Genomic DNA, 13,410 nt, shown 5'->3' with positions numbered 1-13,410 from the left:
CCCCCCCCCCCTTGTCTCATAATGGTTTGGTCCAGTGGCTGTTTCACCCTTGACGTCAGCTACACAAACCAGACCTGTGCGAGAACAGACCTCTTCAGTAGTTGTTGAACTCCAGTAACGTTAAGTAGGTTGGCAATGCTATTTTATTCAATTTAAACATCGGATGAAGTTATTATTTTCCCTTCTAGCATTTTGACGCTATTATAGCCTGTTCATTATATTCATTAAATAGCCTAAGTGGTATAAAATGGTCAATAAGAGGGAAGTCACCTAATGTGCCACTTTTTTGGTCTGAGACTGCGGGCCTCCCCCATACGGCCTTCGCTCAATTCCTGTATGCCTATGGAATCATGATTATATTATTTGATCCCATAAATGACCCAACATTTGAACCAAAATAGCCTGATATTGCTGTTTGACATAACTTCTGACTACACCAAATAGTTTTTAAAAAAGGTCTGTCCTAAGGCATTTATTAGTTTCTGACTCTGATGGAAACATTTCCCAAAAACTACTGCATCTCTGAACTCTCACACGTCGGCTATTCTATGAGATCTCCTTGTGATAAATGATGCAGTGCAATATTGTGTCTCTTCCATTCAATGAGCTTTCCTGAAACGGTTTGGAGCCCCCTGAACTAGACCATCTACTAGGCTAAGCTATGCATGAGATCTAATGGTATTTTTATAAATTGGCATGGGCCTTTTCAATATTTATTTGTAAAAAAAAAAAGTAAAAAGTAAAATTTGTTTGGAATTATGAGAGTTTGAGTATCAGCAAACCGCCTCTGGCCCATTTTAACTTTCCCAGCTATTCACTTAAAAGGAACAGCTGTTTAGGATAAATGTAAAGAGAGCAACCTAACATTATTGTCTTAGGAGTGCCACAGTAACAACATCTTAAATACATTTTATGCAACAAAAAGCTGAACAAATATTTCATTGAAAAATGCATTTAAAAATGAACTGAATGTGTTGTATTATGGGTGTGTGTCTTTTGCACATTGCTGTCTTTGTGTCGGTTTTGAGCGTAAAGTAATATAAAACTTTTTTTGACTTTTCATAGCCTCATCCTGCTATTTACAAGCACCTGGTTGTTGTTGCTGTGCTTGGGGGAATTTCTTGTTTTAATATAAAAAAATGTTTTGTATGGACGTACGTATAGACCTATGAACCTCTTTTGCACCCTCAATTTCTTAGTAACTTCTCAGTAATCGTGTGGGTCACGTGGTCCATTTTAGATTAAAATTGTGGTGTAGTGAGCTAAAAAAGTACCCACAAAAATCTAAGTTTCTTTTTAAATTAGATTTTTTTTATTTGAAAAAACCTGGCAAAACATCTTTCATAAACATTTTGCTTTGTAATTGCTTTATCACTCTTATTAGTGATGAGTGAAATTTATTATGTCAAGCTCATTTTCCAAAGGATAGGACACATGTACTACATGAACAGGCTGTGCCCCGCCCACTATATAAATCTCAGACCAATCAAAACTATTGTTACATGTCAACTAGTGTTGTAGCAACAATTCAAGATCAATAATTGTTATTGGCTGTAAAATTTTACTGCGCTATAAAGCTCCAGCCTGATTTTAGCTGACTTCACCCAATAAGACAATAAAAGGAGACAAAAATATTGTTTATCGCATTTATTTCTGGGAAAATATATCAACCAACAAAAGTAGTTATCGTGACAGGCTTAGCCAGAATATTTATCTTTTACATCTGTGAACTAAGGGTTTATTTCAACCAAACCACTTTTCTTTCTTCGTCTGTGCAGATTGACAGCGACGTCATTGTGATGGTGGATGATGAAACACAAATTACATCCTTTCCTAGGGAGACCGAATTGCCCTCTTCTTCTGCAAAAGTCTCCCCTCAAAATGATCAGATAGATTACATCACTTGTGCTGCTCATAACAATGCCTGCAATGTCAGATTTGGATGACCTCAAACTACTACTAGACTACAACTTCTGCTTCAGACTTTCTTTCAGTAACAAAAAAAAACTGCAATTTTGGTACATAACAATCAGATAGTTTGTAGAAGACTCAGTCTGTTCAGAAGGAAGAACCAGTCTGACTTGGATGAAGTGCTGGCTTTTGTCCAACATGCGATCATGACCAATGTACAGATGCACGGTTACCATTGGCTACATCTTCGTACAGTTCAACAGGGAGTTGTGTCAAAAGATACCATAAGATGCATCATCAAATTTTTGATCTGCAAAAGGTGTGGAGTTAAGATGAGCATGAGGCTTGAAAATACGTCAGAATAGTTGCAGAGGGCCAAATGCGCTGTGGCAAATGGGTGGATATTATAAGCCCTATAGTATCAGTGTCTGTATAGATAGTTTTAGCCACAATGTGTTATGGATGGAGGCTTATTCTACGAACAGCGATCGTAAAGTAGTTGCAAGTTACTGTTTTAAAGGAAGGATATTAAAGGACAGTTAAAGGAACTCCAACTTAAGAGTTAAAACTTTTGCTCATTGCAGCTTACTCATTAGTTCCAGTACAAGGGTTGATAGTACTGAACCCAATATGTATTGTTTTTTTTACATTTTAATGCACCTTTTGAAACTTTTAATAACTTAACTTTTAATAAGAGAGCACAGAAGTTTGTTTTTTCCTTTCATAGTTTCTGGATATAAAAATACATATTATACATGATTAAAAACTACTGTATATTTTATACAACTATGCAAGTCACGTGGTCTTTTTGTATAAGGCTGATGTGGCTGGAGAGGAGGTGGCTTACCTGAACCATGTGATATCTCCAGGTGTCAACCCATCGCAGGGCCACACATAGACGAACAGCCACGCACGCTCACACTCACACCTAAGGACAATTTAGGGTCGGCCACCGTGCCGCCCTCCTTATTAGAATATTAGTGAATTAATTATTTTTTTATTGCATATATGACTGTGAACAGACTTCTCAAAATATGGTAAATCCATAATGATGACTAGCACTTAATTAGAAAATTCGCTCAGACTTTTGCTGCTCACTGAGGAGTGATTGTAAATGTAACTGCAGTTTGCAATTCTAATTGACAGGAAATATCAATAAACAGAGTTTTTTTGTAGTCTATGGATTTAACGCAGTTATGCATCTGAGACCATATTGTGCATGTGACACCTGACACCTTTTTCCAAAAGTATGTGAGCAGTCATGATCTGACTTTATGCGGCACACGACGTGAGTCTATAAGTGAAATGAGTTGGTTACCTGGGGATGAGAAGGTGAAGGTGTGCAGCCTGCAGCTCTTCATCTAACAGCTCACTGTGTCTGCTCCTGGCTGTTGCTTCACTACAATATTTCAAACCGGTCCACTGTCAACAAATGTTGAAAATGACAGTTGTTTTGTTTCGTAGACATATTTTTGATGAATGACAGCGGTCAGTGCTAATCTCACTGACTTTTCTGTGACTCCTTTGTAATAAAAGCCAACTTGTGCTTCAGTTTTGGCAGCTTTTGATGTAAAACTCCGGCAGTAGGAAATGTTCAATTTACATTAGCAGTACTTGCATTTCTTCTGTTATACCCCAGATATATAAATATTACAATACTTTCATCAGTGGCCAGTTGGCAACTGATAGGAAGGTTTGGCGGACCGGAGGTGGCCCGCGAGCCGCCAGTTGATGATCACTGCTTGAGATGGCAAACTTTGTGTCTGTGTTAAATGTTTTCAAGAAATAGGCCTACATGCAACCTATTGTAATAACCTTTTATGGTTAAATATTTGAAGGCAGCGTAACACTGCCATTGCTTTAGTTTACCTGGTCTGATCGTCTGGTCCGGTGCCACAGGCAAAAGAATACCACCACATAAACAGGAATAGCCTGTAGGTCTATTAGCCTATAGAATATAGCCTTTATTGAAAATACAAATTAATTTAAAAAGGGACACCGCAGGCAGAGAGCTCCCACAAAGGTCAACCCCTAACTGACACTGGAGCCGCCCCATCCCCCTACAACACAGTACTGCAAGTGAACGTTGCACATCAAACGCACAGCAACGTGTACACTGCAAACTACTGAGACACTAAAACATATGACGCCATGTCACTGTGTTGCCATGTCGCGAAATGCAGATGGAGGGCAGGAAGTGATTTGCTACATTTAGGAAGCACCTGCTGTCTCAGTTTGTGGTCTCTGAGACCTCAGCTATGAAACATGGTTAAATAGCCCACAATTAATGTCCAAACATTTGTGAAAAAATTACGAAAAAATTACATTTCCTTATTTGGTGTGATAGGTGATTTCCTGTTTTGTCGCTTTCATTTTCTCTGCTCTGTCAGTTTGTCTAGCAGGATCAGACCCACACTAAATAATGGACGATATTTATCAGTATCCCGTTTACTTTGAGTGTCCCAGCTTGCTTGGGGACCAGATTAAGAAAATACAAAGGTATTTTTGTATTCACCGCTGTTCAAAAGGAGGCGACTGTGGACCACTGAGGCGTGTGAACGATAAAGTCTACAACGTCAGTTTTAAATACCAGAGAGGTAGGTCATTAACTCAGCAGTTCATGTTTCAGTAGGCTGGTTTATATTGTGAACTGTCTTGTATGGGTTAAAGCTGTGCCTTACAATTGAACTATTATGAAACTATAGGCTCTACATTGATTTATTGAGTCAACACACGTGTAGGCATGATTTAGTCTTCCATCTGATTTTTGGGGAAGAACGGGGCGCCGGGGATGGTTGTAACATTTCTGTCCATATCTCAGATCTCTTTTAAGCCAGCCAGTTCAAAATGTGGTACAAAGTAGTTACACGTTGTAGGTACCCAAACCGTACTGCCTGCACAAAAGTGGTCCTGTCAGTCAAAGAAGGTTCCCACAAATGTGCCTGTTCGTAATTAATTACTAAGGATGACAAAGTGTTATTTGATGCAAAAGGTACTCTTCAGCGTCTGTATGAGACGCCCCCGGATGAGTCTGTATGAGATGCCCTGTCTACACCGGAAACTCTAATATCTAGCTAGGTAGCAAGATACTTTAGCATAAAAGGTATTGACAGCTCCCCAAAGCCCCTTACCCTTACCCTAACCCTAACCATCACAGGGGTGTGTGCCTAAACCTAAGTCAGCGATTGTATGCATGTTGACCAGCTAACCCTACAGCTGTGCATAGCAGCTAGGGTTAGCCTCCTCTGTGTTGCTACATTGTCAGATTGAATTTAAAAATATACTATTGAATAAGGTTTTTCGTTTCTTAAGAATATTCCCATGACATCATAGTGAACTGTTTCATCTCTAGTGATAAAAAAAACATTTTGTTATCTTGATTTGAAAGATTTAGTTGGATTATTTTGAATAGGCCCATTAATTGTAACCTTTGACTGACCACTTTTGCGCATTTGCAGAAGGGAGGCAGGCAGTACGGATTGTGCACTGACACACATGTGTGTAATTAAATGGTCTGAGTGTTATCTCTGCAACACAGACAGAAAAAGCGTGGTTTGCACTTTAAAGCCACTGTTATAAAAAGTAAAATTGTTCATTTTAGCCCACTGCCATTAATAAAAAGGGAAATGAAATACAGAATATAAAATTAACCAAATGTTGCCCTATGACCTTGATTATTTTCAAACAATAAGTGACAGCAAGGAGAGAAAGAGTCACATGTAATAAACGGTCTGTGGTTAATGTCAAAGAGCAGCAATTCTCTTGTTTAAAACTCACAATAACTAATGTCACTTTGTCTGTCTTAGATCAGCAGGCAGTCCTGCAGAGATTTTGAGCATGTTGTGGAGCTTGCAGATGGTTGTCTGGTATTCACTGTACGAGGCAGCCTGGATCCCCCCTCCTCTCCCATCACCACCTCCACCGCAAGTCCTGATTTTACAGCTCCAGTACAGGTTAGCACAAACTTTGTCATTCTTTTAAGGTGGTTTATTCAAGCACTGATTTACATGTACAGTTCTTAATTTAATGTAATTATAAAATACCACTGAGGCTGTAAAAACAGACAATTTAATAAAATTAACATTATTTGGACCTCTTTTTTCAATACAGAGCCCACAGTCCATTCCTGCTTCAACTCCTCCACCAAGTGGTGGAAACTATGAACTACAACTTGACCTTTACCTCCTTCGTTACCTAAAGGAAAGCCCCAACGCTGGGAAAGAACTAGAGAAAGAACTCTCTTTTTGTGGCCTGCTCTGCCAAGCTTTACCCAGAGGATGAGAGGGCTTTAGTTAGGTGCTTAGCTCAACCTGGTGCAGAAGATGAAGTTAGAAACTGGACAGCTGAAGTAGACAAAGTTTTTGATGGATATCTGTGCCACTATGAGGTTGACCCTCACAAAGTTAAATCTTTGCTTCAGTCCTGCAGCTCCCGTCAGGTCACAGATGAGGTGAAGGTGTACAGCGAGGTTGGGATGGCTGTTGTTGTTGGGAAACGTTCTCAGGTGAAGGCCAGGTTGATGGATGTAGAGCACTCACGGGTTAAACAAGGGTCAAGTTTAAGTGAAAAGCAAACCAGCATTCGCCGACTTGGCACAGCCAAACTCCGTCTCCTTTGGACAGAGATTGAGCACAGTCTGGGACGAGATTTTCCAGGTGTGAAGGTCACACAGGGAGATGCAGGGCAGTTAGTTTTGGAAGGATCTGTTGAGGAGATTCTTAAGGCCGGAGACCAGATCTCTGATATGGAAAATTTGGTGTCAGAAAGGACAGTTTCTGACATGAGCCCACATTTTTTGGCCTTCCTCAGGAGGGCATATGGAGGTCCAGGGGTGCTAAGTGACATTTTAGGGTTTGGTGACAAGGTGGAAGTAGAGTTACGAGACACAGAGCTGCGTTTGTTCAGCCACTCTGCTGGAAAACTGGATGAGACAGAGAAAAAACTGCAAGAAAAATTCAAGGAAGTCAAGATCTATGTGCCTAACTGCTCTGCTGTGCCATCTGAGCTTCAGGAAAAGCTTAAGTCCAAGACAAATGAGATGAACCGAGGGCAGCATAGGGCTCAGGTTGTGTTTGGCTCAGACTGCACAGTGTTCCTACTGGGCCACACGAAGGAGGTCGAAGAGCTGAGTGAAACTGTCACACAGTTTATTTTGGACCAGTCTTGTGTGCAAAGCATAGTCGATCTCCCTTTCCCAGAGTTAGCACAAGAGTTACCAGAATTGCTGCAGCTGCATGGTTTTGACTATTCAGGGGTTACCCTCCATACTTTAACATCTTCCTCTGGGCCTGTGGTGATGCTGGAAGGTCCATCCAGCAAAGTGACTGAGGTCAGGAACAACTTGGGTCCATTTTTGGACTCCCTTATTCAGGATAAAGGCGCTACTGGAGCAGTAAGAAATATCCGTACTCCCACTGGGAAAGATAAACTCGTAAGTGTTACACAGAATTTGGCATCTTTGAGTTTAAGTGAAGTTAACACCCTAGTTGCTAGCTACAGCCTTCGTGATGGACTCAAGGTTCTGGTGTGTCAGGGGGACATCACCAAACAGGTTGCTGACGCCCTGGTGAACGCTGCCAATGGAGACCTGAAACACTGTGGCGGTGTTGCTGCTGCACTGAGTAAAGCAGGTGGCCCTCAGGTTCAGAAAGAGAGCAGCGCTATAGTAAAGCAGACTGGGAAAATTCCTACAGGTGAAGTTGTAGTGACCACAGGGGGGAACTTAAACTGCAAGAAGCTGCTGCATGCCGTTGGGCCTGTAGGTGGAGAATCAGGTGGCAAAGAAAGGTTGTTATTAGAAAAAACTGTCCATTCTGCTCTGAATTTAGCAGAAATGATGGAGTTTGAGTCTATAGCCATGCCCTGTATCAGCTCAGGTGTGTTTGGTGTTCCTGTCACTGTGTGTTCTGAGGCTATCGTGACTGCTGTTAAGGAGTTTGGCAGTCAGGGAGGGCGAAGTCTGAGCAGAATCATCCTGATTGATAACAGAGGAGAGGTGGTGCGGGCCATGCAGGAAGCATGTGACAGGCTTCTCCAAGAGATAAGTCCTGGAAACCAACCAAGTGATGTGGGGTTCCAGATCAATACTGCCCAAAACACTGCAATAGGAGCCACAGCTGGAGCTCCTGGAGATGGTGTCCGTGTGGAGATCATTCAGGGAACCATCGAGACCCAGCAGGTGAGAAACGTTTTTAAGAGAAAATGGATTAAACCTGTTCAGACTAGAGATTTTCATATTGTATCAGTGATTATATTGGAGGATAATAACAACTCTTAATAGCACGACTCCTGTTTTGGATACCTGCATGAATGCTTTTCCATGACAGGCATGGTATTATAAATGTGTACACAGCATTTTTTTCAGTCACCCATCTCAGGTACATCAGATATGCTTCTATTTGAAATTATCCTGGTATCTACACAGGCCACACAACAGCTTGTGTTCAACTTGTGTTATATGTGCACAAATCCAATCCTACAATTGGAATACCTACTGCTGGAATGTCCAACAGTAGCTCATGATATTTCTCTGCATCATAAAGGTGCGAATGTGATTCTGGATTCAGATTAAGAAATCCAATACCATGACAAGTACTATCATATAGAGTGAACAACGGCACAGCAAGAAATTTCACTGATGTTATCTAAGTTGTGGGTTAGCAAATTGTCGCTACGTGCTGCTGCAAAGCTAACATGAGAGGACGAGACGGTTCCAGAGGAACACAGAAGCTCCAGACTGCGATACTCACAACTTACCTGCAGCTATAGCTAACCTCACAACAGCATGTCTTGGTGAGACTAGAAAGTAAGCTGCATATCCGTGGGCAAGTCATTAAACGTTCCCTAATACACATGGCTAAAAAGACAGTATACAGTATATCGTCATATCGGACAGCCCTAATAGTAAGTATAGAGATAAGTTGAAAAATCTGTGGATTGTTCAAACACCATCACATCACCTGCTCTCCTCCCAGGTGGATGCTCTGGTATCGCCCATGGTTGGCCATGATCCTCTCACTACCCGTGTTGGAAACACTTTGTTCAAAATAGTTGGACCCCAGCTGACAGCAATGTTTAGAAAGGAAGCAGAAGAAGAAATGATGCCTGGTGACACAGTCCTGGTAGAGGGTTTGCCTGGACTTCCATCTAATGCAGTGTTCTTCCCCAGCCTTGTTCCCTGGGATGATGACGACGATGGGGCTGCAGTTCAGGTAAAATAGAGGAGGAGTGTCTCAACTTGTTGTGTTTGTTTGTGAATACTGAGTCAGAAGCTGTTTCCCAGTCCTCTACACCATACTAATGTGTTTCCTATGCCTAACCTTAAAAATATCTAAATTCTTTCCAGGTTCTGAGACTGTGCATCAACAAAATCCTAACTTCTTGTGAGAACAGAGGGTTTGGATCTGTTGCGTTCCCCGTACTCGGGGCTGTGATTGCTCTGCGTTTCCCTGACAACGTGGTAGCCAGGGTTCTACTGGAGGAGGTCCATGAGTTTGAACAGAACCGAGCCGGCAGAACACCATTCATGGTCCGCATCGCCATCCACCCCAATGATGAAGAGTCTGTTGAGGTAATGAAAATGTGCACAGACACAAATTTATAGAGGCCAAATAATGATCCTAATGATAATGAGAGTGATTTAATTAGTGTGTCTTGATACCAGCACTCAAAAATAACACAATTTTATAAATGGCAAATCTATTCAAAATTATTACATGTAAATCTCATGGTTGAATAGTGTTGAAGTAATTAAACAGTATAACATATTTTGTGCACAAGATGCGGAATGGAATTGGTATAAACCCAATACTTCCTTGTCTCTACAGGTCTTCAAGTCTGTCCAGGAAACTTTACAACTCAAACGATTCACAAAAGATGTTCACCAACCCGACCATGGTGGGTATAGATATTATATCACAGAAAATAATCGGAATTCAGTCCTGTGGTACCCATTTGCTGTGCTTTTTAAATTAATATGTTACTTATTTACACCCAGATGTATTTGATTTGGCTATAATACAGTAAAGTGTAAATTATCTCCTAGCATACAGTATTTGTTGATTGGGTGTAGGGGTGGGCGATATGGCAAAAATATCATGTCACGATTTATTTCAGGCAGGATCACGATCATGATCTTGATCTTATCACAATTCAATTTCATTTCAAAAGATAAATATAACACTACTTTATTAATCGTTTACAATGTTGAATAATGATTCATTCAAACAGCAAAGAACTGATTCCTCGAGGCAGCGAGGCAGCTGACGTGCGATGTTGACAGAGCAGCTGTCAACTGCGTGTATGAGCCATAGAACTAAACTGATTGTGCACTGTAGCGCAATACTAACGATCTCTCTGAAAAGGCAGATTGTGGACACATTTTAATATTTTACAATTTAATATCATAATATTGCACACCACTACTTGGGTGAATAGCAGAAGCTTTCTTTACTGGAACAATTCAGGTGATCTGTCAGTGTTATGAAATGTATGTGACTGCTGTAACTCACCATGTCACAGATTTATATGGACATGGTTTATTGTTTATTTTCATCCAAATTAGCCATTGAGATTTCCCCTTGTCATTGTTCTCTTGTAGTGTCAACTACAAAGAGGATTGTCCTGCTGGGAAAAACTGGATCTGGGAAAAGCAACCTAGCTAACACCATATTTGGAGAGAAATTATTCACCACAAACCATTCACCCAACTCTGGAACAAGAACATGTCAATCTGAAACCAAATCTGTCAATGGAAGAAGCGTCACTTTGATCGACACTCCTGGTTTCTTTGATGCAGAAAGGTCTGAGGACGACATGAAGCCTGAGATAGTGAGCTGTATCACAGAGTGCGCTCCTGGGCCTCATGCTTTTCTCATTGTGCTGAAAGTGGAGAAATTCACAGAGCAGGAGCAGGCTGTCATCAACAAAATATGTCAATATTTCTCTGAAGATGCTCTAAAATATGCTGTCATTGTCTTCACTCATGGTGACCAGCTCCGTAAAGGGATGAAAATTGAAGAGTTTGTCAATCAGAATAAGAATCTGAGTGACCTGGTGAAGAGGTGTGGAGGCCGGTGCCACGTCATTGATAATAAATACTGGAAGAACAAACAGCAGAACAACTACAGGAGTAACCAGTTCCAGGTGGAGGACCTACTCAACACAATAGACAAGATGGTGATGGAAAACAATGGGGGCTGCTACACCAATATGATGTTTGAAACAGTAGAGAAAGAAATACTGAGAGAGGAAGAGAACATTAGACAGTCATCAGGAAACCTGCCAGTGGAAGAGATCAGAAAACAGGCTAAAACCAGAGTGTCCGAGAGGTTTCTGATCCAACTTGCAGGTACTGCAACAGGAGCAGTGTTTGGAGCTTTTTTTGGTGTGGCAGCCATGGTCCGGTTAGTTTTCACAGTTATAACTAACTTTAAAGGAATAATGACACTTCCAGCAGTGGGAGGAGTGGTGGTAGGTGTGTCAACAGCAGGCTTGGCTGCAACAGGAGGAGTAATGGGTGGTATGATTGGACACAATGCAACTGAGGGAGCAAAAACACCATTGGAGGCAGCACAGAAGGCAGCTAAGGCTGTCATGGACAAAAGAAAAGATACACTTAAGCTGATTTAGCTTTGTTTTGCCACCTGGGGGCAGCGGAACAACATGAAGACATGAAGACTTAACAGGTACTTTTGACTGATGAAGTCAAAGGCACCTATTATTTTTTATAAGTTGTTGTGCTACAGTAACCTATTTACATATCTAGCAGTTATAGAGCAGCATTGGCATTCATTTGGAGTTATGTTTCTGGCCACCCGGCGGTCATGTTTATCCAACATTCACTCTCCTTTTATCTCTGCTTTTGGCTCCACTAACTACAGGTTTAATTATCTGCTCTGTAGCTGCTAAATGCTCTACTATGATCACCAGCTCGTCACTATTTTTGTCTGCCGTTTGGTGCTGAGCACGTAGCGTACAGAGAATTCTGCTGAAAAAAACCGCTTGCCGAAGTGGAAACAATGATTGATAAGAGTTTGCTGGATAGAAACCCAAAACAGTGAGCTTAAATAAGTTAACAAGTCTCCACACATCTGAATAGTCGGGTGATAAATTTTCGTGGGTTTGATACTACGAGCGACAATGACTTTCACATCACTCATAGTCACTTTATCCATTGTAAATGCAAAAATAAAATAAAATGTATTAGTGCAGCTTTAACTACAGGGAACAATCTTTGGGGCAGTGACCTGAAAAAGGTTATTGTTCCTTTGTAAATTACTTGTAAATACTTACTTCTGATCAAAGAACACTGGCCTTATGTCATCTTTATATATTTGCAATGTGTAAAATAAATGTATTTAGGAAATAAAGCAACATAAACAATATTTCGTTATCTCACAGCGATGGACTCATAACTTAATGGTGTTGGTTGACTTATTTTTACATTGTGTATTTGTTAAAAATCTATTTTAACAAAATAAAAGCATTCAATACTTGTTGCTATAATTTCTCTTTTGTCCATTTTGTTTAATTATTGGGGAGTGGATGTCCTGACTAGTTTTGACTAGTATTTTTACACTGCACCTGCAAGCTCTGATCAGCAGGGCAACAGCAAGCCTTCCACAGGGATGTCAGAGGTCAAGTTACAGTTCTGCTATATAGGGCTTTTCTCAAACCATAACCTCCATACTCCATCGGGCTTGCAGCCTACTGTTTGTTGTCACATTCACAGCTGAATCAAACACCCATCATCAAGTTGTAGAGTTTAAATCTAAAGCAGCGAGCTCCAGCCTTTCTGGCAGAAACAGGAAAGTTTATAACCATGGTTTCGTATCTGCATCTTTTCTAGCTACTTTTTTTTTTCAAGTAGAAATTGGCTATAGGCTCCTTAGAAAACTGAGCAAACAGTGTAAACAGAATTTTAGAAAAAATAAAACAATTATGGCTGGGCACGTTAATGTGTTGTTATGGCATTAACGCATTAATTACTTAATTAACACCGACAATTATTTTATTGCACGTTAAGACAGTTTTATTTTTTAATTATTATTATTTTGAAAGTCCATTGCTTACTGCCTCTGAATATATATACAGTCAAACCATGGGTCACAGGAGGGGTGGGATGTTGATCAGCCTGCAAATCATCCACCCAAAGAAGCAGCAGAGGGAGGCTTCAGCAGACTACGCTGGATGCAGCGTGTGGGAGAAGTAAGACAGCGCTCCGCGAGTAAACAGCAGGCGCTCTATTGACAGGAACCATGGCAACGGCTTCTGTGCGCTACACAGCGCTCCGCGAGTAAACAGCAGGCGCTCTATTGACAGGAACCATGGCAACGGCTTCTGTGCGCTACACAGCTGTAACCTGTTTAATTTAAGTTAAAATTATAGGCTACATAACTTTACCTGATAGGCCTACCTCTAGTTTTGCGGGGATGCTCTGCCATGCGAATTCCCTCCTGTTGATGTCCTCATATTTATTTAGTTAAACAGTAATAGATT

General features: G+C 40.9%; 1 protein-coding gene across 1 annotated transcript; it reads left to right on the top strand.

Moving 5' to 3' along the window:
- The first annotated feature begins 2,117 nt into the window (after positions 1-2,117).
- LOC119911920 (protein mono-ADP-ribosyltransferase PARP14-like) lies at positions 2,118-12,375 on the top strand. The gene is given in 8 exon segments (XM_038730898.1): positions 2,118-2,126; positions 5,718-5,864; positions 6,022-6,153; positions 6,155-8,089; positions 8,886-9,122; positions 9,257-9,481; positions 9,738-9,807; positions 10,511-12,375. Coding segments are annotated over 8 exon segments (3,786 nt in total). The 3' UTR covers positions 11,542-12,375.
- Positions 12,376-13,410: the final 1,035 nt, after the last annotated feature.

This window comes from Micropterus salmoides, unplaced genomic scaffold (genome assembly GCF_014851395.1).
Source record: "Micropterus salmoides isolate LMB-PRFRI ecotype aquatic unplaced genomic scaffold, ASM1485139v1 Ms_hic_scaffold_2, whole genome shotgun sequence".
NCBI lineage: Eukaryota > Metazoa > Chordata > Actinopteri > Centrarchiformes > Centrarchidae > Micropterus > Micropterus salmoides.
This window is presented reverse-complemented; position numbering and strand designations above follow the sequence as displayed.